This window comes from Phoenix dactylifera, chromosome 5 (assembly GCF_051530095.1).
Source record: "Phoenix dactylifera cultivar Ajwa chromosome 5, Ajwa_hap1_PhDact_Kaust_v1.1, whole genome shotgun sequence".
Lineage (NCBI taxonomy): Eukaryota > Viridiplantae > Streptophyta > Magnoliopsida > Arecales > Arecaceae > Phoenix > Phoenix dactylifera.
Genome location: NC_143194.1, coordinates 12,658,269 through 12,685,894, shown reverse-complemented (window position 1 = coordinate 12,685,894; position 27,626 = coordinate 12,658,269). Strand labels below are relative to the sequence as shown.

General features: G+C 36.7%; 1 protein-coding gene across 1 annotated transcript; it reads right to left on the bottom strand.

The window, feature by feature from the left end:
• On the bottom strand, window positions 1-27,135 carry LOC103718985 (proteasome subunit beta type-5-like). Its single transcript, XM_088721659.2, has 7 exons — window positions 26,898-27,135; window positions 26,663-26,792; window positions 1,358-1,464; window positions 1,063-1,197; window positions 877-980; window positions 696-796; window positions 1-359 (listed from the first exon to the last, which is right to left on the bottom strand). Exons 1-7 carry the CDS (start codon window positions 27,009-27,011, stop codon window positions 232-234), a joined length of 819 nt encoding a protein of 272 aa, XP_088577785.1. The 5' UTR covers window positions 27,012-27,135; the 3' UTR covers window positions 1-231.
• Window positions 27,136-27,626: the final 491 nt, after the last annotated feature.

The following is a 27,626-nucleotide window of genomic DNA, read 5'->3' as shown; positions in this document are numbered from 1 at the left end:
TTGATTTGAAAATGAAATGCATTGGAATGCAGAAGCAGCATATATCATAACAATCAAACTAAAACTTAGTATTCAAATATTTAACCTTGCAAACAAATCCTCAGATTGAGCACTAAAAGCTGCGTGATTATAAATTTACTGCAATAAGATCTTCTCTTCCAGGTTTTTTTTTTTTAAAAAAAAAAGGATATGCAGGTTATCAAAGGCAGGGCAGTCTAATGGATAATGCCCTCAAGTTGGTGGGACCTCAGCCATCTCATGCTCAACAGGACTTGGAGCAACTGGGTAGTATGTGTAATGAAGCTCCCCAACATCATCTCCTGAGAGTTTTTTCCAGCCATCACGTCCAACATAATACACTGAAATACAATATTAAAATGAGGAAAACTGCCATTAAGATAAACCACACAAACCTGCAGCTTCCAAATGTAGAGATGTGTAATACGTAGAGATACTGAGGGAACCAATTCGAGTGTATCTAGTTAGCAACTAATTGCAGAAAGCTTTTAAACAATAATACTAGTTTGATTATTGTTAAGTTTATCAAATCCAACAAACTGAACAAGCTGCAATTAAAAGTCTTCAAGAGGTAAGAGAATCTGCCTACAGCATACATAAAACTCTAAACTACAACTAGTATTCACATATCACTGCTTAAGAAGCTAGGGTTTAGAATAATGATTAAGAGTACACACCACTGGCTACGCCGCCACTAGCCCCATCACGAAAGGTTGCATGATAGATGGCTCGACGAGCCAGTTCCGCAGCTTCCTCAATTGACATGTCATACCGATACCTGATTTAATAATAGTAAATATTTAATGCACAAAGCTAAACTTTGTACCGTAATAATGCAAAGGATGTTCAGATACTTACCCGTTATCCAGTACACCATATGCATATGGCGATCCAGATCCAACAGAAAAACGTGTACCTTTAAGTCTTCCTCCTTCACTGTCAACATAATACAAACCAGGTCCCTGAAGGCATGCAACAGAGCACAAAAATGTCAAGCATTGGAGCAGGATTAGGCAGTGTTTATAGATAGACACAGAACCATACTGTCTCATCCCATCCAGCGATCATGGTCCCAACTGAAAGGCCCATTCCACGATATGAGTATAGAATATTGGCCAACAGCTTTGAAGCACCTGCCACTGATATCCTTCGCTTGTTTGCCAACTCATGTAGGCGGCACTAGCCATAACCAAAATCAAACCAACTTGTAAGGCTAAATGAATTTAAACTTGAGACCATTAATTTGGCTGGCAAAGACTTAAGAATTTGCAAGTGAGAACAAAAGAATTAGCTCTATACTAAAACAAGGTGAAAGATCCAAGAGCAGCATATTTCTTGCCTTGATGCCCAAATTCCTATGCCAAAACTGGCAGTCTGCAGCACCTCCAGCCATTGTTCCAATCATGTATGGATTTATCTCAATGATTTTTTTGACAGTTTGAGAAGCTGAAAAAAAAGTTAGGTGTCCAGTGGTAAGACCAATGTTTTAAACCAGATCATGGAACAAACTGGAATGGTGACCAGGTTCTAGGTCACTGATATGACCATTCAGTCAACCGCAAATGAACCATAACACCATCATGAAATAAATCTTAAATAAATTATAAAAATAAAAAATATATGTAAAATTTTAAATTTTTTTAAGTATGTTATTTGCACTTTTCAACATTCTTTTATAATTGCAAAGCATCAATCAATTCACAATTGTATCATCAAATAGAAATGAAAAAAGGAAATAAAACATGCTTCATGGTATGTCTAAATTTTGAGATTCTAATAACAAACATTTAAAGTTTTTTAACATGTCAAGAAACCCTTTATTGAGCTACTACACATGCATACATTACATTAAACATTCATTCCAGACTAAGTCAAAATGCAAACACATTTGAATTGGAACTATGGCAGCAAAAAAATAAAAACTGAAAATTAATAAATAACATCAAGCACTTAGAATCTTAACGACCTACATGCTTTTCTGAGAAGAAAAAAAGTTGACTCTAAACCAACCCAGAAGGAAGAAAGAAACCTATATCCACTAGCTTTTTCCTCCCAGCTCCCTTCTGGGTCCCCTCCCATCTCCTTTTTGAGTCCCAACTCTAATGAAAGATTGAAAGAAATATTCCTTCATCCCCTAGCCAATTTCAATTTTAGAGACGGGGGGAGGTGGCGGGGCGTGGTTGAGGGCTTGAAGGAGAGCTCTGGCCTATGTCACCTTAATCGGCCTAAGAGAGCTGGTCCTCACTCTTGCTCAAAAATGAGGGGGGAAGCAAAACCCTAATAAGTTCAAGATTGGCACTGGAGAAATTATGAATTTACATAGTTTAAGAAACTAGTTGGTACTTCCCAAGTCGGAATGGTTCAAGCAGTTAACTGGTTCAAGTGGTTCTCACAAAATAATGCAGTTTTGTTAGGAAATTGGGTTTAGGAGGTTATTTGAACCAGAAGCCTGACTGCTTGATGTTTCAACTGGTTCAACATGCTGGTCTGCTCCGGTTTGTTAAACATTGGGCAAGACAACCAGCCAAGCATTGATACAGAAACAAATCAGCTAGACAATCATATGAATCAGGTGGATTAGGGTCTAAAAAACATGAAAGACTACAAGTCTTACCAATAAAATTGGGGTAACTGCTCATTAGATCACATTTAGATGTCCTTAACTTTTGTATCATTTACTAATTTGTATTCACAGACATCCATTGTTGGATGAACATAGGAAGTTGGCTCTATCAACAAGAACAAGGAATTCACATCCCTCCCCTGCCTAATGACAGCATGCAATGTCTTTTATGGTGAGTGCAAACAATAACGTTATTTGGAAAACATACGCAGAAACACGAAAACCATGTATATTGCATCAGTTTAATGGCTCACATACTTCATCATTAGTTCTTATCCAAAGTCAAGACCTTTGAAATGAAAACTAGATATATTAGTACTGTTATCAAAGTGTTATTTGAACGCCCTAAGCTCCTTTCCAACATTTCAACCAATAAATCTAAAAAACAAGACCTCTTCACCAGAGCATTTTACTATGCTACAGTACTTGGTGCCAAATTGCCAATATAATGTGAATTGTTCTCATATATCCAAAACTGGTGCTTTTAAATTTCCAATAATTACTCGATTAGTCACCTTCATCCTCTTTATTCTACCATCAGTATCCTCGTATTTGTTTTCCGCAACTAACTTCTCACTTTCTTGTATATAAGAAAGCGTGCAAGTAACTACAAAAAAAAAAAAAATCAACATTTAACTGACTAAAATTGTCTGGCTGTACAGAAGTCCACAATTCCTTGGGGGGGCAATCACCTTAGTTCCAACTATTATAACTGCCCTTGTTCATTCCACACTAAGAACTCTAGGAAGATTCTATTAAGCTCCTCTATTCTTGATGGATATTCTCCCATATGCCAGGTAAATTTCTTAACTGGTTGGATAATTCAGTTAAAGCAATTTAGTTTACCAAACAAATGTTTCATGTTGTGCTTCTAGGTTGCGCCAACATATCTATCAAACAGATCTCATTACAGTATCTCATAAACATCAATATAGAGTAATGCGTTTAGAGAGCCTTTTTTTTTTTGGTGGGGGGGGGGGGAGGTAAATTATTGTTCAACCTGGGTCATAGTCATGTTGTCTACTTAAGTCAACATCATCCCCAATATTTTTTCCCTTCTCCACCTGGAGTGGGGGAATATACTGGAAGTTAGTCTTTATGTACCACAAATGTTAAAGGGAAAAAAGATGGCATCATAAGGTGAGGTGTGATGCATTTCTCAACAGGATAAGTTATAGGAGAATAAGGTTTTAAACCTACAATACTCCTAAAAGGTTTAAAAAAAAGAAAAACAATTCCAAAATAACATAAATATTGTGGATATCAATCTTTTACATAACCACATAATTTGGTCTGGATCACATTTCCCACATGTCAAATACGGACGAATCCTAATGGTTAGTTTAGGATATCATAATACACCTACATTTGAAATATGTCTACAATGTCATGCAAAAATGAAAGAGATACAGCTAATTCCTTCTAACCGCTCCCTACCCACTTTGTAGGTGCTTCCTATTCTTTTTCTTTTAGAGAGACCTGCTTCCCCACACCCACTTTCATTTTATGTACTTAAAGGTTATAGAAATAATCAGGTAAGCATTGAATGCCTCGCCTCCTCTGCAAAAAGCGACTTAAAGGTCCAAGTTATACATGTCATATTAAACCCTAATGTGAGAGCCTCTGTTTTATGAAGCATTACCAATAAGACTCAAGGCATTTTGGGGATTAGGGTTTATGAGAGACTTGCCTCAAGTCATGAGAAAAAATAAGTTTAAAAAATTAATCATGTTAATTTGATCAACTAGGTCACTTTGTTACCAGAGCAAAGGTAACTCTGTGCCGTCTGCAAAGCACCCACTCGCCACCAACCCCCCCTTCTCTCTCCTCTCCCTCTTCCAAAAAAAGAAGAAAAAAGAAAGCCCTTATTATGCAAAATAAGAAAATAAAAGAATCAACTAGAATGTGAGCAAATAGGTACAAATCATCCTCACTGATTCAACGAAAGAAATGCATGTGATTATCTATGTATTGATATAAATAATATCAATTTTGTCATGACAGCATCCTCGCTAAAGGCAGGCCTCTGCTGATAAAGTCCAAAAGAAATACCAGATACTTATGTGGATTATGATCCTCTCCTTCACAACAAGCTTTCCCTGTAAAATGAAATCTCAATCCATCTTGTTGAAAGCACATTCTCAGTTTGCTAGCGGAATCTCCAAAAAATTATAAATTTATTCCTCACTAAGTTTATCAGCAATAAGCAAGGCTTATTCCTCACTAAGTTTATCAGCAATAAACTAGGCTTAATGTTCTAGTGACATGGCATTGTTGTCAAAGACAAGCATCATGATGGTGTGGCTGAATAGTAGAAGGGTCATAAGTCCACTTACAGGATATTAGATGTCATTTTAAAGGAAATAATATTTAAAGATGTTATTCTAAAGGAGATAATATTTAAAGAAATCTCCAGAAGCTTTTGGTAAGGATTCAAGGCATATAGGTGATACTCGAAGACAAGCATGGGCAGATCTGATATAAACCGGTTCACTATTGCATCAAAAATCAAGACAAGGTAGAAAATTTGAAATGCCTATCTGTTAGATCCATCCTCACCAAGCTCGTTGCAATAAGTGGCCAACAGACTTCCATTTACCAATGTATTTGAGGGTGATATAATGAGCTAAATTGAAGCTCTGATCCAACTTCCTCAATGAGGCTTTTCAAAACCAAGGAAAGCAACATGTGTTTCCTTACTGATTCCTCTCAAACAGAACAACAGGGAATGCATAGTACATTATGCATCTTGGAGGATAAAGTCTATGCAAGGAGTCAAGGACCCTTATAAAGCTGAGCTCATGCCTTTTTCAAATTAGGATTTACTTGGAGTGGTGCTTTATAAAGACAAACACCTCAAGATGTATGGTGGGTAGCATGGTGATGCAATGCAAGCTTAGGACTTGTCTGACCAGTAGGTCTAGAAAACTCCCAGATATAGTGCAAAGGAAGACTAAACTAGAACCTGCATGCTGTGCCCAGATATTCCGGCAATTAGAAACTAGAATTGGTGAATTTAGGTTAACTAAGATTTTAGAAGTTAGATTCGAGGACTGAATAGATGTAAATCTTAGATAATGAAATCGTCAAAAACTTTAACAGAAAAAAAAGCAAGAATTTCATGCATAAATCACAAGATTATCATAACAGCATAACCAAGATTTGCCATCTTGATACCGAACCTCGTACCAGTGCCTCACTAGCACAGTGTCGGTACAGTTCGATACGGAGTTTTTTGGCGTACCGAGTGTTGGTACGCCACCCATACAGGATACCGGTACCAAACTAGTAATTTACGCCCTGTACCGCTCGATTCGGACCGATACGGCGTACCTTAACCATAATCATAACCATCAATCTTTTTCCAACTATTCAAGGTCAAGTTTATGGATCTTCGTTTGCCAAGTATTCCCATTGAGGGCCACCTTTGATGTTATTCCAAGCTTTTCCATATCCTTCTCACAACCTCAATCGATATTACCTTATGTCTTTCTCTACTTTTTCACAACCTTCCACACAAACTAAAGTATCTCTCCTTATTGGACCCTCCTTCAATCTTCATTACATGTGCCCAAACCATCTTAATCAATTTTCCATCACTTTGTCCTTAATTTGGGCAAATTTTCTGCTATATTCATTTCTCAATTTATTGTTTCTGGGTTTAATACACAGCCATCTTACATCCTCATATATGCCGTACTCAACTTGCTTTCATGAACTCCCTTTTATTACCCAACACTCAAAGTTGTAAAGCATTATAGGCATTATTGTTCTATAGATTTTTTTTCTTACATCTCTGAGGTATACATTGATTACATAATGCTTTAGATGCACCTCTCCACTTCATCCAACTAGCTCTAATTCTTTTACCTGTATCTTAATCTACATCACCCCATTATTTTGCATAATAGAACTTAAATAATGGAACAAATTGCTTTGTAGTATCTCTTGTCTATCAATCTCAATCAGAAAATTATCTTCATTTTTATCAAGGTCTGCAAAACAGATATCGAGAACCGTACTGGTACGTTATTGATTCAGTATGGTATGGTCGGATATAGTATGATACACCCCATGCCAAGACAAGCTTCCAACATTTTTTTTCACTCCCAAAGTAGGTACTGCCTGAAACTAGGCAGTACGAGTCAACACCAGACAATTCTACTAAGCTAAAACCCATACGGACTAGTTCAAGTCATATAGCAAACTGAACTTTCGTACCATGCTAGTACCTTATCCGTACCATACGACACGATAGGGTTGAAATTATATCAGATACTAGAATATTCATTTCTATATCTATTTTGTTTCACAAATACAGATACAGATACAAATATTCGGATGCAAAAATTCATATTTATATTTATTTTAAACGGATATGGATACAGATTAGATATCAGAGGCATGGATATAGATATAGATATAATTCGAGTAATTAGATTTTATGATCACAGAATCAAAGATATTACTAAGTAGATAATAAATAAAATTAAAAACATATTAATGTAGTAATTTATTTTTTTAAAAAAATCATGAGTGCTATATAAAATAAATATGGTTACAAATAGAATCAGATATTCGAATATAGATTGGATAGTTATCCATCCATATCCATTTTTCTTTGATAGATATCGATACGGATACGGATATAGATATTAATCGGATGCTCGAATTTCTATCCATATCAGGATAGATTCAGATATGAAAACGGATTCGGACGGATATTATCCGATCCACTTTCACCCCCATGACACAATCTGTACAAGGTGATACAGATTCATATAACAAATCTTGGTTTCCATTCTTACTATAATGCAGAATTCACAAGATTACTACTTGTTAAAGGTTAAGACATCATAAGATGGCAAAAATTAAGAAAAATAAGAGTGAGATTTGTATACTAGAGTGTTCATAACAATAGATTTAAATAACTGTTCTAGTAAATCAATGCAAATGATAGAAAAGAACAATAAATAAATAGACATGAAAAAAGACATGAAAAAAAATTAGGGGAAAGAGGAAGAGGGATGCTAAGGATGGCCAAAGAAGAAAACCATGCATTTGTAAGTTAAATGCATCATAAAAAGCCTTAAATAAAAAAAAATCCTAAACCAGATTCTTAAGATCACCCATAAGCCCCACAGGAGAGACATCCCTTGGAAAGAGACGGCTTGGAAGCTAAGGCATGCAAATGCCCCAGAGGGGAGAGAGACACGACGCTTATGCCTTTGTCTTCTTCTACTACTTCTCACTAATGGTCCTCCTTATGGGCCCCACGTCTTAGTTTATTTGTTGATGTTGCTTTTAGGCCAAGGAGATGGTTATTGGAGCTATATCAAGTTCAGCAACAAGGTAAAGAAAACAAACCAAGCAAGGTTCAGCTGCTCTTCTTTTCCTCTTTTTTTTAGAATGTATTTCTTCCCATGCTCCCTCTGTTCTCCTAAACCTTTGTTGTGTACCTATGTCCTTTTGAGCATAACATCTTTTCTTCTTTAACATCCACTATCTATTTGGGATTAATTAGAACTTACAGGCCTTAGCGCAAAGGTAAGGTTGCTCTATTGTGACCTAAGCGTCACAAGTTCGAAACATGAAAATAGCCTCTCCACATGCCGGAGTTGAAAGAGTAGATGCCCTACAAGCCAATCGCAATATGTATTGTGAAGGATTTTCTTTTGATTTTCCAAATCATGTACATGACATTTAACATAAATAAAGGCATTGTGTTTCATCATATGCTGTTGATTATATTTGTGATGAACCTCTTAGATTAAGGCAATGATTTTGAGGCTATGATGAGATCATACTAGTGAGACCTAAAATCCTAAAACCCTAATCTTAAATATTTTCAGTCATTGGTACATTGAGTCGGGGATCAATATTTACCGGAAAGACTGGCACATCTTATGTATGCTCGATGCAGAGGGTGATTGATCTCATAATCACTTGTGTGGAGACACTAATACAAAGATGTGGGTGCTCATTAGAGAAATGAGTTCACTGAATTGACCTACAAAGAGAAATCTTATGAAGTCTTACTTACATGTCAAAAGATGATTCTCTTAGTGGGAGTTGTGCAACTGATCCTTTGACCTGAGATCACCATAGTATCTTGTGCATATAAATCCATATTTTGGTTTTCACTCATTCATGACAATAAGTTATGTACGAGGTCTTCTGGATATGGTGGATTGTGTACGAAGGTTATGAGTAGGTCAACAAGGAATTAATCACTTCTAGTAAGAGAAGATCGTATCCTATTTATTCTAATCATATGATAATTCAGGAAGCCTTTGATCAAAGCACAATGAAAATTAGAAAGAGTTTCTAATGTTTCATTATTCGAATTATCATTAGAAGATTGAGAAATATATGAATATGAAATTGAGTTTGACATATATTCATACTCATATAAATATTCGGGATGCAGTTTGTTTAAAGGATTGAATTGCACGGTAACTTGCCACTGAAGGGTATTTTTGGTATTTCCACCAAATTCCATATTTTTCGGATAGACATGACATGTTGCTAGACGTCAATCTTGTCTTATAGGTTTGATCGAATTAAAGAGTTTAATTCGATCACCAATTAGAAAGAATTCTAATTGTTAAGTTCGAGTTCGCGCAGTTTGGATTTAAATCAATTAGAAGAGTTCTAATCAAGTTGGGTCAACTCGCACTCATACCTATTGCTGGCTAAGTATGAAACCCAATGGGTCACACACAAGAAAACTTATTAAGGGTCTAATTGGATTAGATCATGTTTGCAAGATAGACATTCTATCAGGTGTTGCAAACCCTTAGCTCTTGATTCGAATTGGATTCGAATCCAATTCTTAATTGATCTAATTTGATTAGATCATGTTCTAATATCGGTTAGCCAAGAGTTGGCACCTAATTGGCTTGGTTTGAGTCTAATTGGATTAGATTTAATAAATTATTCAATCTAGACCGTTAGATCTTGATCTACCATTGGATGAAGACATAATGGAGAGTTGGTTTAACCCAATTGGATTGGGTTAGAGGATGGCTATCATAATTGACCATTGGATCTTAATTCCACCATTGGATGAAGACATAATGGGTCAAGTGAATGGCGCCTTGCATTGGAGCCCTTGGATCATCATCATGAAAGATCAAGAGGTGAGGCGTGATGGACATGTGATTAGCATGTGATGTTGACTTGGTCAAAATATGGCACCACATGAAAGGACATATCATTTGATACACCTCCTCACTTGATCTGCACCTCCTCTTATTTGATATGGCCCTTTAGATGATGCCCTTTCATGAGAGGATGTGTGGATGGGATGCACCCCTTGGAGATGCATCCCTACACCTATTATAAATAGGCTAGCACTCCATGGGTTTCATCATTCCAACTCCACCCCACTCCTCTCTTCTTTCTTTCTTACATTAGTTTCTTTCTTTCTAGCATTGCTTCTAGTGTATCCTAAGCCAAGACAAGATGGTCTTCTTTAGAACAAAAGGATTAGAAGTGATTTTAGAAGGTTAAAGAAAAATAGAAAGAAAGGAAAGCAAGCCATTAGAGTTCTTTAGAAGAATTCTGCATTAAGGATCAAAGTCTTTGGAGCTTAAGACTTAAATCAAGTTTTCGTGTGGATCAACGTTGGAGGATGAACACTTGGGCACCTAGTGGAAATTCTGCACATTGGATTAGCGTTAGAGGTATTCTTCTATTTCTGCATTTATATTATATTATTTGATTGCTTCCATTAAGGTAATCTTGGCTTATAAGGGTTTTATGTTAAGGAACTTTATCAAGAAATTTTTAAAATTCCTAGCTTCCGCTACCCATTATAGCATGCTAGAACCCTTCAGTGGTATCAGAGCCACCCTTAGTTGGTTCAATCAGGTGATTATGCATGATGTATGATTGTTAAATTACTATGAGATAGTAATGTCATATGTTTAGAGGAATGCTGAATTATATGATTCATATATGATATGATATATAATAAAATGTCATGATATGAATTTTTTATAAGAAGATATGTTGAAGCATATTAATTGATCCAATCAATTGGTAATAATTTGTACATGCTACGAGATAGCCATGATGTATATATGCTATGAGATAGTATGATGTTATAAATTTCATGATATGAATTTTCATATGAAGATATGTTAATTGATTTAGTTAATTGGTAATAATTTATACATGCTATGAGATAGCTATGATGCATGATAGTTGGTTATGATTTATATATGCTATGAGATAGATATATAATTTGTTATAGCATATACAAAGACATATGTTCAATATGTTATAATTATAGAATGTGCATGAGACCAGTAAGCCCTCAATAACATTACATTAAGTCATAGTGTTGAAAAACTTTGAGCTGACCCATTCTAGAACAATTAATCTAATTGGTGTCTAAGGAAAGCACTAAAGGTGGTTACTTAATTAGGACCTTACTCTCTAAGTAAGGAGAGCCTCCCACCTGCTTACCTGGCCAATTGTTTGATTGCCTATTATGGATAAGCTTAATGTTGATAAAACACTACTGATATCCTTCCTTCATGCCTCGACATTATTATGTCAAGATCCATGCTAGTTTGTTGTGCAACCACAAAACTTGCAATGAGGACTGATGTTATACTGTCTTGGTGCATAGAGATGCTTATGGCATATTTTAATATGTTGCTTTGTTGTGCAACCACAAGGGCAATATTATTTGAATATGACTATATGGAAATGAAGGGTTTGACTTAACTAAAACATTATAGTTTGTTCTGCAACCACAAGGCTATAAGTGTTTTAAGAGGATAGGATAAAGTTGAGAATTGCATGAGATACAATTGGAAAGAGTTTCCTACCTTTGAACTCATAAAGGTTTGTTGTGCAACCACAAGGCTTTTATGATGAATTAGGATCTCAACCCTACTAAGAAAAATTAGATTTTCTCGTTTATCATAGGAGAGGGCTATGATATTCGATAAAATAGTGGGAGTGACAATTAGATAAAGTCCTTGTCTAATTGTATATATGTCATCATGATTGGTTTGTTTATGATAGTTTTGTTCTTTGCTTATGTAGAATTAATTCTGAATTAAATGGCATCTTCACTATCACTAAGAGGCATCTTGGATGCCAACAAGTTGACCGGTCCAATCTATGTAGACTGGTTGAGGAATCTTAAGATTGTACTCACTCAGGAGAAAATTTTCTATATTCTTGAAACCCCTGATCTTGGAGATCTAGGGGATGATGCTATAGAAGAGGAGGTAGCCACACACAAGATGTGGAAGAATGACAGTTTAACTGTCAAATGTATCATTCTTGCCTCCATGAGCAATGAGCTACAGAGACAATATGAGAACATGGACACTCAATTCATACTTCTTAATTTAAAGGAGTTGTATAGAGAGCAGAGTAGAACTGCTAGATATGAGATATCTAAGCAATTGTTCCGTGCTAGAATGAATGAAGGAACGTCCGTGCAAAACCATTGTCTTATGGTTATAGACTTGATCACCAGATTAAGTCAATTAGGTTTTGCTATGGACAGTGAGCTTAGTCAGAATTTGATCCTGCAATCACTACCTGAATCATTCTCTCAGTTTGTTGTGAATTTTCACATGAACAAGCTGAATGTCTCACTGCCTGAGCTGTTAAATATGTTAAAGACAGCTGAAACCCATATCAAAAAGGAAAAGGGTCCGATCCTTCTTGTTGATAGAGGCTCAAGGAAGAAATCAAGCAATAAGGATTTTAAGAAAAGGTTGAACCCTAATAGTAGCAAGATCAAGAAGAAGAAAGGAAAGAAAAACTCCAAACCCAGTACCTGTTTCCACTGCAGCAAGGAAGGCCACTGGAAGAGAAATTGCAAGAGTTTTCTTGCAAGTATGAAGACCAATGCAAAAGTTGCATCGAAAGGTATGTTTATGTTACATGCCAACTTATCATTAAGTTCTTCAAATTCAAATTCATGGGTATTGGATACCGGCTGTGATTCTCATATTTGCAAATCTTTGAATGGACTACAGAAAATTAGAATTTTGAAGAAAGGTGACTTCGAGCTGTATGGCGCTGGAGAAGAGTCCATCCAGGCTGAAGCTGTTGGAACCTACCATTTGGAGTTGCCTTCGGGAGAGCTTCTGGAATTAGAAGATTGTTATTATATGCCCAAAATTATTAGAAATGTAATTTCCGTTCCTTTGTTGTAAAAAAAGGGTATGAAATTAATATAAAGAGCAATGGTTGCTCAATTTCTTTTTCTAATAAAGTCTATTGCAATGGCATTATGGAAAATGGTCTTCTTATTCTATTACTTAATGACAATGTCTTTCATATTGATAAAAGCAATAAAAGAAAGAGAGAAGAAGTAAATAACACCCTTCTTTGGCATTGCCGACTTGGTCACATAAGCGAATCAAGAATCAACAAGTTGTACAAAGAAAAGTTCTTTGATCCTTATGATTATGAATCATTAGGAACTTGTGAATCTTGTCTTATGGGTAAAATGACTAAGTCTCCATTCATTGGACATGGAGAAAGGGCAAGAGAGTTATTAGGACTTGTGCATACAGATGTATGCGATCCTATGACAACTCCTGCTAGAGGTGACTACTTTTATTTCATCACATTTACTGATGATTTATCAAGGTTCGGATATGTGTATCTTATGAAACATAAATCCGAAACCTTTGATAAATTTAAAGAGTATCAAAGTATGGTTGAAAAACAAACTGAAAAATGTATTAAAATCCTTCGATCTGATCGAGGAGGTGAATACCTTTCTAGTGAGTTTTTAAATCATCTTAAAGAAAAGGGCATTCTCTCTGAATGGACACCTCCGTATACGCCACAATTAAATGGTATAGCTGAACGGAAGAATCGTACTCTATTAGATATGGTACGGTCCATGATGTGCTTTACAGATCTTCCTATTTCCTTCTGGGGTTTTGCCCTAGAAACTGCTGCACTTATATTAAATAGGATACCATCCAAATCTGTATCTAGTACTCCATATGAGATATGGAGAGGAAAGAAGCCTAATCTTAAGTATCTTAAGATATGGGGCTGTAAAGCTTATGTCAAAAGAAATTTTGGACATAAGCTAAGTGCTAGATCAGATAAATATATTTTTGTAGGTTATCCTAAAGATAGTATAGGATACATCTTCTATCATCCTACCAAACAAAAGGTCTTTGTAGGTAGACATGCCACTTTCTTAGAGCAAGAGTTTATCTTAGAAAAAGGCAAGGATAGGAGAATTGAACTTGAAGAAGTTCAAGACCTACAAATGGAAACACAAGATATTCCTCAACCAGATGTACCCATTGATGAAGTACAACCACAACACACATCTCCTCTCCAAAGGTCAGATAGAGTGCGAAATGCACCTAAGAGGTATGGATTTATCATTGAGAATAATAAAGCCCACATCGTTGAAAATGATGATCCTCTGACCTATTCGGAAGCTATCATGAGTAATGACTCTAATAAATGGTTAGAAGCTATGAAATTCGAAATAGACTCTATGTATACCAACCAAGTATGGATTTTGGTTGATGCACCAGAAGGTGTAAACCCTATAGGTTGCAAATGGGTCTATAAGAAGAAGATTGGAGCAGATGGCCAAGTAGAAACCTACAAGGCTAGATTGGTGGCAAAAGGTTTCAGGCAAAAGCAAGGAATTGACTATGATGAAACTTTTTCACCAGTTGCCATGCTTAAATCTATTTGGATTTTGCTTGCAATAGCTGCATACTATGATTATGAAATTTGGCAGATGGATGTCAAAACCACCTTTCTTAATGGTTATCTTGAGGAAGAGGTTTATATGACATAGCCAGAAGGATTTGTCTCAAGTGGGAGAGCAAATCAAGTATGCAAGCTTAAGAGATCCATTTATGGATTAAAGCAAGCATCGAGGAGTTGGAACATCCGTTTTGATACAACAGTCAAAGAGTTTGGTTTTATCAAAAATATGGATGAACCATGTGTGTACAAGAAGACTAGTGGGAGTGCCGTTGTCTTCTTAATATTGTATGTAGATGACATACTAATCATTGGAAATGATATTCAATATTACAATCGGTCAAGACTTGGCTATCAAAAAGCTTTTCCATGAAAGACTTGGGAGAAGCATCCTATATACTTGGTATAAAGATCTATAGGGATAGATCTAAAAGGATGCTAGGCTTATCCCAGTCTAAGTACATAGATCGTGTGCTGAAAAGATTCAGCATGGAAGGAAGTAAAAGAGGTTACTTACCTATGAGTCATGGCATACGTCTCTCTAAGAAGATGTCTCCTAAGACATCTGAAGAGAGGAATAGAATGAATTCTATTTCCTATGCTTCGGCAGTAGGATCAATTATGTATGCTATGCTATGTACTAGGCCTGATGTTGCTTATGCCTTAGGCATAACAAGCAGATTCCAGGCTGATCCAGGAGAGAATCATTGGATAGCTGTGAAAAATATTCTTAAGTACTTAAGAAGGACTAAAGATATTTTTCTACTTTATGGAGGATCTGAGTTGAAACTAGAAGGATTTTCTGATTCTAGTTTTCAATCAGATCCAGATGATAGCAAGTTCACTTCAGGGTATGTCTTTACCCTAAATGCTGGTGCAGTGAGCTGGAAGAGTTCCAAGCAGCAAACTATAGCTGACTCAACTACTGAGGCAGGATACATCGCTGTAAGTGAAGCCGCTAAGAAAGCTGTCTGGATGAAAAAGTTCATCTCTGAGTTGGGAGTAGTTCCTGAGATTGCTGGACCAGTTCCAGTTTATTGTGACAACACTGGAGCTGTTGCTCAAGCAAAGGAACCAAGGTCTCATCACAAATCCAAGCACATTCTAAGACGCTTCCACCTCGTTCGAGAGATCGTCGAGAGACAAGACATAGTCATTGAACGAGTAGACACAAAGAACAACTTAGCAGACCTGTTCACTAAAACTCTACCACAACAGCAGTTCGATCGCCACCTCGATTGTACGGGGATGAAATATAAGGGCGATTGGCTTTAGTGCAAGTGGGAGATTGAAAGAGTAAATACCCTACAAGCCAATCGCAATATGTATTGTGAAGGATTTTCTTTTGATTTTCCAAATCATGTACATGACATTTAATATAAATAAAGGCATTGTGTTTCATCATATGCTGTTGATTATATTTGTGATGAACCCCTTAGATTAAGGCAATGATTTTGAGGCTATGATGAGATCATACTAGTGAGACCTAAAATCCTAAAACCCTAATCTTAAATATTCTCAGTCATTGGTACATTGAGTCGGGGATCAATATTTTCCGGAAAGACTGGCACATCTTATGTATGCTCGATGCAGAGGGTGATTGATCTCATAATCACTTGTGTGGAGACACTAATACAAAGATGTGGGTGCTCATTAGAGAAATGAGTTCACTGAATTGACCTACAAAGAGAAACCTTATGAAGTCTTACTTACATGTCAAAAGATGATTCTCTTAGTGGGAGTTGTGCAACTGATCCTTTGACCTGAGATCACCATAGTATCTTGTGCACATAAATCCATATTTTGGTTTCCACTCATTCATGACAATAAGTTTTGTACGAGGTCTTCTGGATATGGTGGATTGTGTACGAAGGTTATGAGTAGGTCAACAAGGAATTAATCACTTCTAGTAAGAGAAGATCGCATCCTATTTATTCTAATCATATGATAATTCAGAAAGCCTTTGATCAAAGCACAATGAAAATTAGAAAGAGTTTCTAATGTTTCATTATTCGAATTATCATTAGAAGATTGAGAAATATATGAATATGAAATTGAGTTTGACATATATTCATACTCATATAAATATTCGGGATGCAGTTTGTTTAAAGGATTAAATTGCACGGTAACTTGCCACTGAGGGATATTTTTGGTATTTTCACCAAATTTCATATTTTTCGGATAGACATGACACGTTGCTAGACGTCAATCTTGTCTTATAGGTTTGATCGAATTAAAGAGTTTAATTCGATCACCAATTAGAAAGAATTCTAATTGTTAAGTTCGGGTTCGCGCAGTTTGGACTTAAATCAATTAGAAGAGTTCTAATCAAGTTGGGTCAACTCGCACTCACACCTATTGCTGGCTAAGTATGGAACCCAATGGGTCCCACACAAAAAAACTTATTAAGGGTCTAATTGGATTAGATCATGTTTGCAAGATAGACATCCTAGCAGGTGTTGCAAACCCTTAGCTCTTGATTCGAATTGGATTCGAATCCGATTCTTAATTGATCTAATTTGATTAGATCATGTTCTAATATGGGTTAGCCAAGAGTTGGCACCTAATTGGCTTGGTTTGAGTCTAATTGGATTAGATTTAATAAATCATTCAATCTAGACCGTTAGATCTTGATCTACCGTTGGATGAAGACATAATGGAGAGTTGATTTAACCCAATTAGATTGGGTTAGAGGATGGCTATCATAATTGACCATTGGATCTTAATCCCACCATTGGATGAAGACATAATGGGTCAAGTGAATGGCGCCTTGCATTGGAGCCCTTGGATCATCATCATGAAAGATCAAGAGGTGAGGCGTGATGGACATGTGATTAGCATGTGATGTTGACTTGGTCAAAATATGGCACCACATGAAAGGACATATCATTTGATACACCTCCTCACTTGATCTGCACCTCCTCTTATTTGATATGGCCCTTTAAATGATGCCCTTTCATGAGAAGATGTGTGGATGGGATGCATCCCTTGGAGATGCATCCCTACACCTATTATAAATAGGCTAGCACTCCATAGGTTTCATCATTCCAACTCCACCCCACTCCTCTCTTCTTTCTTTCTTACATTAGTTTCTTTCTTTCTAGCATTGCTTCTAGTGTGTCCTAAGCCAAGACAAGGTGGTCTTCTTTAGGACAAAAGGATTAGAAGTGATTTTAGAAGGTTAAAGAAAAATAGAAAGAAAAATAAAAAGCAAGCCATTAGAGTTCTTTAGAAGAATTCTGCATTAAGGATCAAAGTCTTTGGAGCTTAAGACTTAAATCAAGTTTTCGTATGGATTAACGTTGGAGGGTGAACACTTGGGCACCTAGTGAAAATTCTGCACATTGGATTAGCGTTAGAGGTATTCTTCTATTTCTGCATTTATATTATATTATTTGATTGCTTCCATTAAGGTGATCTTGGCTTATAAGGGTTTTATGTTAAGGAACTTTATCAAGAAATTTTTAAAATTCCTAGCTTCCGCTGCCCATTATAGCATGCTAGAACCCTTCAGGAGTAAGGTTGTGTGCACCTAACCCTCTTTAGACCCTGTAGTGGCAGGAGTCTCATGCATTAGGATGCCCTTTTTATTGACACTAATTTCGATATATGATACTTTGATTAGTTACTTGATCTTAAGACTGATGAGACCAACCTTGGTTTTACCCAACATCTAAACTGAGAATCAACCTTTGTCTCATACTACAGCTCTCTAGAATGTCAGTTTTGTGTCATCTTCTGTTGAAATCAGTCCTAGTAACCTGATTTGTTACAACTCAGCATAGGACCTATTCACTAAACTGAAAATCATTCATTTTTCTCCGAACCACCAAAATTGTTGCCTTTTGGAATGCAACAAGAAAGCAAGATAATAGATTGATAGAAAATCCTGAATTTCTATTATTAGGTCCGTCGATGTTATAGCATGGCATCCCCAAGTAGTCCTACATCAGCTAGTACTTCTTGTGAAAGAAATCGTCCTCTCAAGAAGTTCTGGAATAAGCTTCGAATGCAATTCTGAAGCAGCAGCAAGCTAGATAGAAGTTTCCTAATAATATAAAAGCAAAAGTTATAGCTTTATTATCAACTCATCTTTTTCCTTTCCTTTAATTTCTTCCCTCCAAGTTCCACACTGGTCATTGATGCTAAACTCAATAATCAACTTGAAAAGTTCCTTCATGATTGTAAGGGCAGCAAGCAAGACATTGTCCACTTACAAGAGGAAATGATGTCAGTGAAAACGTCCATGGCAATCAAGCTATCATCCATTATGAACACTCGAGACCATTTTAACATGCAGAACTTGCAACAACGGCTCTAAAAGGTGAAAGCCTTGGGGTTGAAAGACCCATGGAGATTGGGTTGTCTTCCTTTGCCACATGTCCTACTCAGATCCACAACCTAATGCCCCATCGACAACCCATGTTTTGCATGATTAAAAACTACAGATTAATGATATGAATCAAGCATTAAACTAAAGCAGTTGACTTCCATGGAAATATGAACCAAAGGTCATCCTGGATTTAAAATAAGCTTGAAGACTAATTCATGTAGGTGTAAGCTTTCGGATAAGAAGCTTGCATGTTTGCAGAGGACAAATGCAAAGAAACGGTGACAAGTTGCGAACAAAATATACACAAACTTACTACGCCACCATAGATATCAAGAAAAGAATAAAGACAATGATAAACTCACAGTTGTATCAACCAAACCAATAAGCAGAGCTGCAATTTATGCAACTTCTGCAAGGGAGCTTGATTGTAAGCTGTATGGACAGACTAGTTGTATTTTTCAGACTCTATGTCGAATGAAGATGTCATGATATTGATATATAGCAAAGGACTGGTTCCTTCGATCTCGTTCAGTTTTATTAGCTCATAGATTACACACCATTGTAGCTGCAATGCAGATTGCCTACTAAATTATCAATATTGAGAAAAAAAAGCCTGTCATAAAGACCTCTTCGAATAGATTTTTCTCGAATGGACTGTCATATGCTTGATGAGAGCAGATCAAGGTCATCAACAGCCTTGCTGACCAAAAAACAGTCTCAGTAGACACCAACCGTAAGCTTGTCTGCATATATAGCGGACGAAGCAAGATGGAAGCAAAGTCCAAGAATAAGGCTAAATTCCAATAAAACAAATGAAAAGGAATTGGCTACTTCTCAGCCAATAGACACCAAATAAATCATAGCCTCAAACAGAGGACAAAAGTAGTTATCTTGGAGACTAAAGAGAGTGATGATAACAAGAATTCTAATAACAAAGAAGATAATGAGGTATTGTTTTTGAACCTCCTTTTATCATATTGAGGGGCTAGTACAGAAGATTGGAGGCATAGAGGCAACTTCCAACTTTGAGTCAGCTAACCATGTGCCATGGTTATCAAGTCCAACAATTAGACTGACATCTCTATGCCATCAACAAGCTCAAATTTACAAGCCAATGGCACCTGAGTTTGGCAACGAAACCCTGCAAAGTGGCGTGGGCAAAAACAACATGGACCTACAAGGTACATAAGATATGTTTAACAACCATTGATAGGTCATTAGATAAGGTACCATATCATGTCCTTCCAATCAAAGTGTGCTACATTCTTCTCGAGTGCCTCCAATTATTTAGCAAAATGTGTAGCACAACAACTACAATAATGCTGCTTATTTCAGCATAAGGGCACTGTGATGATATGCCAACCAAAACGACTACAACCATGAAAAGAGACTTCCCTCTTGCACTATATCATATATAGTGGAGATGGCATTTTAGGCCCCTATCAACATTGATGAAGTCAAGTTATCAGTTAGAGAACATTTAATACAAAGCAAAAGTTGTTATTTTTTTTTTTTATTTTTGTATTTTTTTGCTTAGGGAAAAGGGAAAGGGGAAAGGGAAAGGGGAAGGGGAAGGAAGGGACAAGCCCACCCCCGCGTAGCAACCCACTGGGCCCCCATCCCGCCAGGAGAATGTTCGATGCGGGCAGAATGACCGTGTATTGGGCACCTCGGCCGGTTTTTACTCATACCCTCCCCACCCGTGGACTCGGCTCGATTACCCTTCTGGGCTCCGGCACGAATACCATGTGTGAGTACGTCACATCTGGCACCACCGAGGCTACTAGCAGAGCGATATGCCCTTCCAGACCCCGTGTCCGAGCAGAAAGCATCCAGTCTCCACAATTTAATCGACGCCCGTGCGTTTCGAACTCGGAACCACTTAGTTGGAAGTAAGGCCACACTCCCACTAGGCTACCACCTCAGTGGCGCAAAAGTTGTTATTTCATGGGCATATGAATCGGCAGATGAAGCATCTGAGTGAAGTCCCTAAGCAAGAAACATCCCTACACAATGGACTATAAAGGCTAGAAATAGTATTAGGACCTTATCCAGTTGATCTGCGCATCCCAAAAGCCAGTTATAGCATAAAACTCAAGGAACAGCTCAGATTATATAAAAAATTTGAGCCAGTAATGGTCTAATCTTTACAAGAAAAAAGGGGTAATAAATAGCCTAATTTAGTGTTAGGCCAGCCCCATATTCTCTCCATCTCACTCTTTATTTTGCAATGAGAGACAGATGGGAAGTTTTGACCTGGTAATATCATGGATTTGGACATCCAATAAAGCCCCTTTTTCTTGCATGCAAAGAGTCCTTTTTCAACTCAATAACTGGAGATATTAAGTAATGAGCTTCAGCAGAGATGAGATACAATATAGTTTTGATTTTGAATATTGAGGATTCCAATCAGGTACCATTATTTGCCAAGCAGGCTCATAAAAAGAAGGGAGGTTGGACCACCTTTAAAGGGACGCCCGCTCAAGCTATATCTGACATGGAAGGAAACAAAAGGGAAAAAAGAGAATAAGACTAGGTTCAGCTGCTCTATTGCTGCCCTTTCTTCCACTCTAGTTCTTACTCTTCTACTCACTTAGTCTTCTATATTTTAGCTCTCTTTCATGAGCATTATGTTCCATTTTTCTAATCCTTGTTGTCTATTTATATAATTCAAGATATTTAATGAGCATATGGATCTAAGACCACACTTACCTTGACTGCAGGAGCCATCTAAATCAAGAATCAATGCTAGATCTCATATAAAACTCTACAATTATTTGAATAATATAGTATAATGTCATTTTATGCTGAACTCAGCCATGCTATTGCCTGTTACTTGTTTACAGGTCAGCAAAGGGCCTCTTTTTATGACCTAACAAATCTGACAAAACCACTTCTTAGGAATCATTATTCATCATCTAAATCAAAAATACATTTTTTTGAATCATTTATTTTGCTAACAAACATCGAAAGACATTTTTTCTGCCTTGTTCTCAATAATAAGATAATGAGACAATAGATTGAACAAAATCTTGATTTCCTAGTTTTCTAGATACTAGTAAAAGTGCACTTGCAAATGCACATATAAAAGAGAGAAACTAAATCAAAAACTATAATTAATCAATCACTAAATTATGAAATTCATCAAAATTATATTATATTACTTGAGATGTTTATGTTGATTTTGTACTTTTGAAAATGAAAGTTTGATATATAATTATATCAATCATGTTGAATAATAATGATCTTGGACTTGTAATAATGATAAAATTTGCACACCAATTCATCCCACCAATCAAGCATTTATGTCAAAAAGATGGAGGGAAAGAGAAAAAAAGAATCATTCTTGTTCTTTGTTCTACTATCTAAAAAAAACTCCATGAAAAATATTGAACTCCATAAGCCAAGGGCCAAATCGTATCTCTAGCCACGAAGGCTTTCCTATGCATGAGGGGGGCAAAAGAAAACCTGATGATCGGCTGCATGACGGTCGGCCTCTAATACAATTAGCAAACAAATAGGCCAAATCATATCATGCCTATCTAAAGATTCTCTTTTAGATAGACTTTGCAGTATTCTATCATACATTTTTTTTTGGTAATAAATCATTATACATCTTATCCACCAATACCATGCTCAGTTGATATTTAAGAGCCATAAAAACCTACGTGTTTCCAAGATCCTTTCAAGTCCCTGTTTTCATTGTCTTAGCTTGGTTTATCATGGGAGGCAAAAACAAAACCATGATTAAAAGAGGGAGGGAGGAAGGGAAATTGGATATTAAGAGGTAAAGCATCAGAGTTCAGAAAGGAAATTTCACAGCTTGTGGTGGTAAAATTGGATTCACTTTAAATGGAAATGATACTTCTGACTCTAAACTTTAGGTTTCTTTATCACCTAGCATAAACAGCCCCATGATTGAGAGAGAGATTTCTATGGAAAAGCACTTGTTGAGTGGATTGCAACTCTAAAAGGAGGTTAGACAACTTGTGAGAGGAGAAATGGGATAGCCTTGGATGGTCGTGATACTTCTAATTCAATCTAAAGGTCAAAAACACTTTTCAACAAAGATTTGTTAAATTTGAAGACTATATAGTGGGGCTTCAACCAAGATTAAGTTGACAAAAACCAAGGTCTTATCGTAAAAGATAAGCTACAATTTGGCAGTCTACATCAGGGAATCCTTTTGAAAATTGAACTATTTTTGTTTATTGTTAAGAAGAGACAATCTTTTAGATGTACAAACTTTGTTTTATTAGATTCAAGGGTCTAGAATGATTATGGATAGAAATCATTGATGCCTCTATATAGTATAGATATCACCATTATCGCCGGCCATCCCCAAGTAGTCTTGTGCCAAATAATGGCCTTTTTACAGAAGCATCTGCTGCCACTTGCTTGATGATTCCCACTTTGTGGCAATAATAGTGCTAGCGAAAAGCTTAAGGAAATAGCTCATTAACGTGGCTCTAATTACTGTGTCATTAAATGTTTCAATGGTTCTGGATCAAGGAAATAAACAAACTAATCTATGAGATAGTGTTGTCAAAGTCTCCACACATTAGATGATTACAGAGAGTTTTGTTTTTCAATAGACAGCATTAAATTTTGGTATTAAAAGGATCAAAATTGTCCTCAAAGACCCGCTCAAAGTTGCATGATGGAATACCAAGTGATTTGATCACTCTTAATAAACTTCAAACTCTATATTACTGCTCCTACCCTCAAAGCAATCAGAATGTGGAGATAAGAGGTAGCTATTCTGCTTTATAGACATACAAAAGAAGTTTGCGGATCCATGAAAATTGATGACATAATGTATATCTTTTTATTAGCTGACCAGTGATAACGTGAACTTCTGACAAATTATCTTTTCTTTATAGCCAACTGGAGATAGCTTCTACTTTCTCTTGAGCAACTTTGATGCCTTCAAATAAGATAATATAGCAAGACAGGACATGAATTTCCCTCACAAATTCACTATTGGCGGAGGTGATCGTTAGCTCGCCCATGATTGTGGCCAAAGAGTAGCATGTTATCAAAATAATCTACCACAACTGGTATTAAATTAAAGGACTTGAACACTTAACTCCTGACCTACATAATGTCTTGTAACAAGCTACTCACAAAGATCATCTTGCACTTTTAGTGCAGCTTGGCATTCATTTTAAGCCATACCCAAGTTTGATGGCATCCAATTCTCTAATTTAGCTTGGAAAAGACTTGAGAAACCAACAATTGATCAAGCATCTCGTCAAGGCATGGATATGAAATTAGTACTTTGTAGCAATTTGATTTAATAGCTCCTTCCATGTGCATATAGACATGTCTGCTACAAGAGTTGAAATGCACACATCCCCATACTTTTTTGACCTCCCCTAAACTATGCAATCATTCAGCAGCTTTTGTAGCTCCCTGTGATGTTCTCTTGGACATATTATGTAAGCTAACTTCCTTTGAAATGTTGAATATCCTACACTGGGAGAGAACAGAGAAGGAGCTCATTAAGTAGCAAATTCCAGACTGTTGAAACATGGCTTCCAGTTCAATCTGTACAAAATTTTTATCTATATTTTGCTCTTGATAACTAGGAGATGGACCTTATCAACTTTGTGAATTTCTACATCATATATCTTCATTGTTAGAGAGCTAAATTCCATCCTCCACTTGTCCTTTAGACTACTTTTATGTTGAAAGGTCCTAGTAGCACTTTCACCATCCATATAAATGTGCGAGCATTCTAGAATCCACCATGTATGGCTGTTTGATTATATTTAAGACCTTTCAATAGCAAGTTGCATGCGCCCATGGGGACCATTACACCAAATTTTTAGCTTTACATATTCGAGACCTTCCATGTAGTAGTATATCTCCTAGATTTGATGGCAACAATTTATATCGCAAAGAGCTCTAGAACATTATTGTGCCAAAGAGTTGCTTAAAAGTGTTAAAAATTATAGAGTACCTCACGCAGTTGGAAGCATTGCGAACATTTTAAATGTCAGTCATGAACGTTGATGGCTGCCAATAGCTTTCATATTCTATATGACTCGGATGATGATTTCTGTCTTTCTTTGAGGAGTTCTATGGTCAAAGGGGTTGCACTCTCATGTTGAGAGGTCCATTTGTGCTAGACATTTGGGAGTTGTTGGAGTTTCCTTCCTAGCTCATCCAATTACATATTGCAAGAGAAGATAGGCATGTGACAAATTTTCACAAAGTTTGAGCCCACCAATCAACCAAACATGGAGACTTTCACTAACCTACGAGAATCTTAACAAGGAAAATGCACGGCTTCAAACAAATTAATGCTTGAACCTTGGTGTATATACATACTGGTTAAATAACATGTTGTAGTTGACTTTGAGGTTGATGACAAGTGAGATAGCCATACAAGTTCCTCCTATTGATAGTCATTCAGCATACCATTACCCCTTACCCCATACTTGGATATAATGCTATCAAGACCTGTTAAAGTCTTTTGCAGATTGCACCCCTTTATAAATACCATTCAACTTATAACATTTGACTCTGAGTCAGTACCACATCATTATAAAAAATAAGCTACCATGCTTGGTTTTGACTACTACTCCATCATGCCTTGATAGACAAACGAATAGTTTATTATACCTATGTAGGGAATGCCTACCAATATTGGTGATAATTCCTCCCTCATGATCTGTTACTGTAAAAATGACAAGACCGCCTGAACAGAAAATTTCATTTATTTTAATACCTATATCTAACTATCCCCATATTTGAAATTGTTAACAAATTATATCTAGTCAGTTTTCTTCATTAATGTACACCATATTTTTCTCATTATGTTTATCCAAAAAATAATCTCCATAAGAAATGTTTTTCCAGTTCCATCGATGTGTCCTTTACCATTACCAACTATAATTAACGTATCTTGCTTGCACTGAAACAAATCACCTCTTGCACCCCATTGGTACTAAAGATATTCTTGGCTCTTTCCTATCAAATAACAAAGGAAAATTTTAACACTTTTTGGCAAGCCAAGTGCCCTTTACGATGATCTCTCAACTTTACCTTGCATCTTTAGTTTGACAGTAACAATGACTGACCACTACCTTGCAAGTATCTGTTCTTCAGAAACCATATTAGCCCTCACACCTCCAACCACACACAAACTAAGGTTTTTCCTCCTCACATTTCAGAAAACAATATATTCTTGCTGCTTATTCTCTGCGCCCCAGCCTCTTCCTAATTGAACCAAGCAAATCAGCACCATGATCTAGCCTACTCTCCATCACAGACCCCACAATCATCTCCTTTAATGCCCCCTATCCCAAGTTCCATCACATTTTAATGTCACAAGGCCCACAACCATATTGCAGCCCCATTTGAAGACAAATAGAACAAGAAACGAGAAATCAAGTAAGATTAACAGATTTTACAAGATCAAGACAGGAGAAGCAAGGACAACAAACAGAAATCCATTCAATAATAAGCAACAGCATGCAGAAGGCAAATATCTGCTTATACTTTCTGCAGTATCTTAAAAAAAAGAATAATCCAATTAGCAAGATAATGATTTTATTTTGGATGATATTAAAACCCAATATGAAGAACTCCTTTTTCCACGCCAAGAAAAATTATCTATTCATCATATGCTCTCCATGTCCTATTAATCCTTCCATCTGAACACACAATTTCTCCTGAAATTTTGAACAATAAACTAACATTATCCATTCTTGTTGACATTACAGCTGAATTTTAAGTTCCTCATCTCCTGACAATAATTTGAAGAAAACATTCATCTTCAGTTTCTGGATGCCACTCCAAACCATTTAAAATGTTTTATTAAACTTTCTATGATAACACACAATATTCAGTTTCATCCACCAACAATATAAAACTAAGAATATTATGCACCAAAAAGTAAAAAAAGAAAAAAAAACGAAGAAGAAAGCCTACAAAAAAGTAATACTCACAGATATATCCACCCATGCTAGCTCGAGAATCGGCTGCGACGATGACTCCTTCCTTGAAGATGAAAGCAAGAGTAGTCGTCCCTTTCGCCGGCTTCACCATCTGAATCGCGTTCTTCTGAAACCCATCAAACTGAAGCCAAAAGCAACCAAGAAAGAACAAATTCTTAGCATCTTCCACTCAAAACTGTTCTATTAAAAAAAAGTTAAAACAAGTAAAAAATGTTCAAGAAATCACATCGGAACAGTTGGGGAGATCGAAAAATTGTTGCGCGGAGAGATCAGAGCAGACGTCGTCGATCAGCCCGCTTCGAGGGGCAAATGATTCGAAACCGCTGGTATCGAGCTTCATCGTCACAACCTTGCAGCACGAAATAGTTTGGGACGAGTAGAGATCGGGAAAGACGCTGATCGGGCTCTGAGGGAGAACGAATGCCAAGAAGGGTTTCTTTTTGGCGAAGGAATGCAAAGAAGGTCGGGCGGGACCTGCTAACGGATCCAAACCCGTCTGAAATAGTCGGGTTTGTAAGTCAATGCGGATTTCGGTCTCTCAACTGTTTTTTTTTTTTTTTCCTGCGTGTGCGAGGGGAGGAGGAGGAAGGAATTACCTGTACCCGCAGGACTTCCTAAGAGTTGGCCGTGCATGGGATCTTGATGTATTAGTGCTAGTACTATTGCAAGCTTACGCACTTTATCAAAATCAAAATCAAGTAGGGGTGCAACTAAACCAGACTTGATCAAGCTTAGATTTAGTTAATCTTGATTTAAAATTAATTTGAGTTTAAAAAATTAAGATGAAGCTTGGCTTGTTTATTATTTTATTTGAGTGGATTCCAGTTTAAATTTGAACCGAGCTAAATCTGAGCCTATTTTTGGTAGCGCGATAAGATTCATCTAAGTTGAGGTCAACTCAAGCTTATATTTGTTATGCCTAATTTAGAGTCGACCACATAATAATCATTATGTG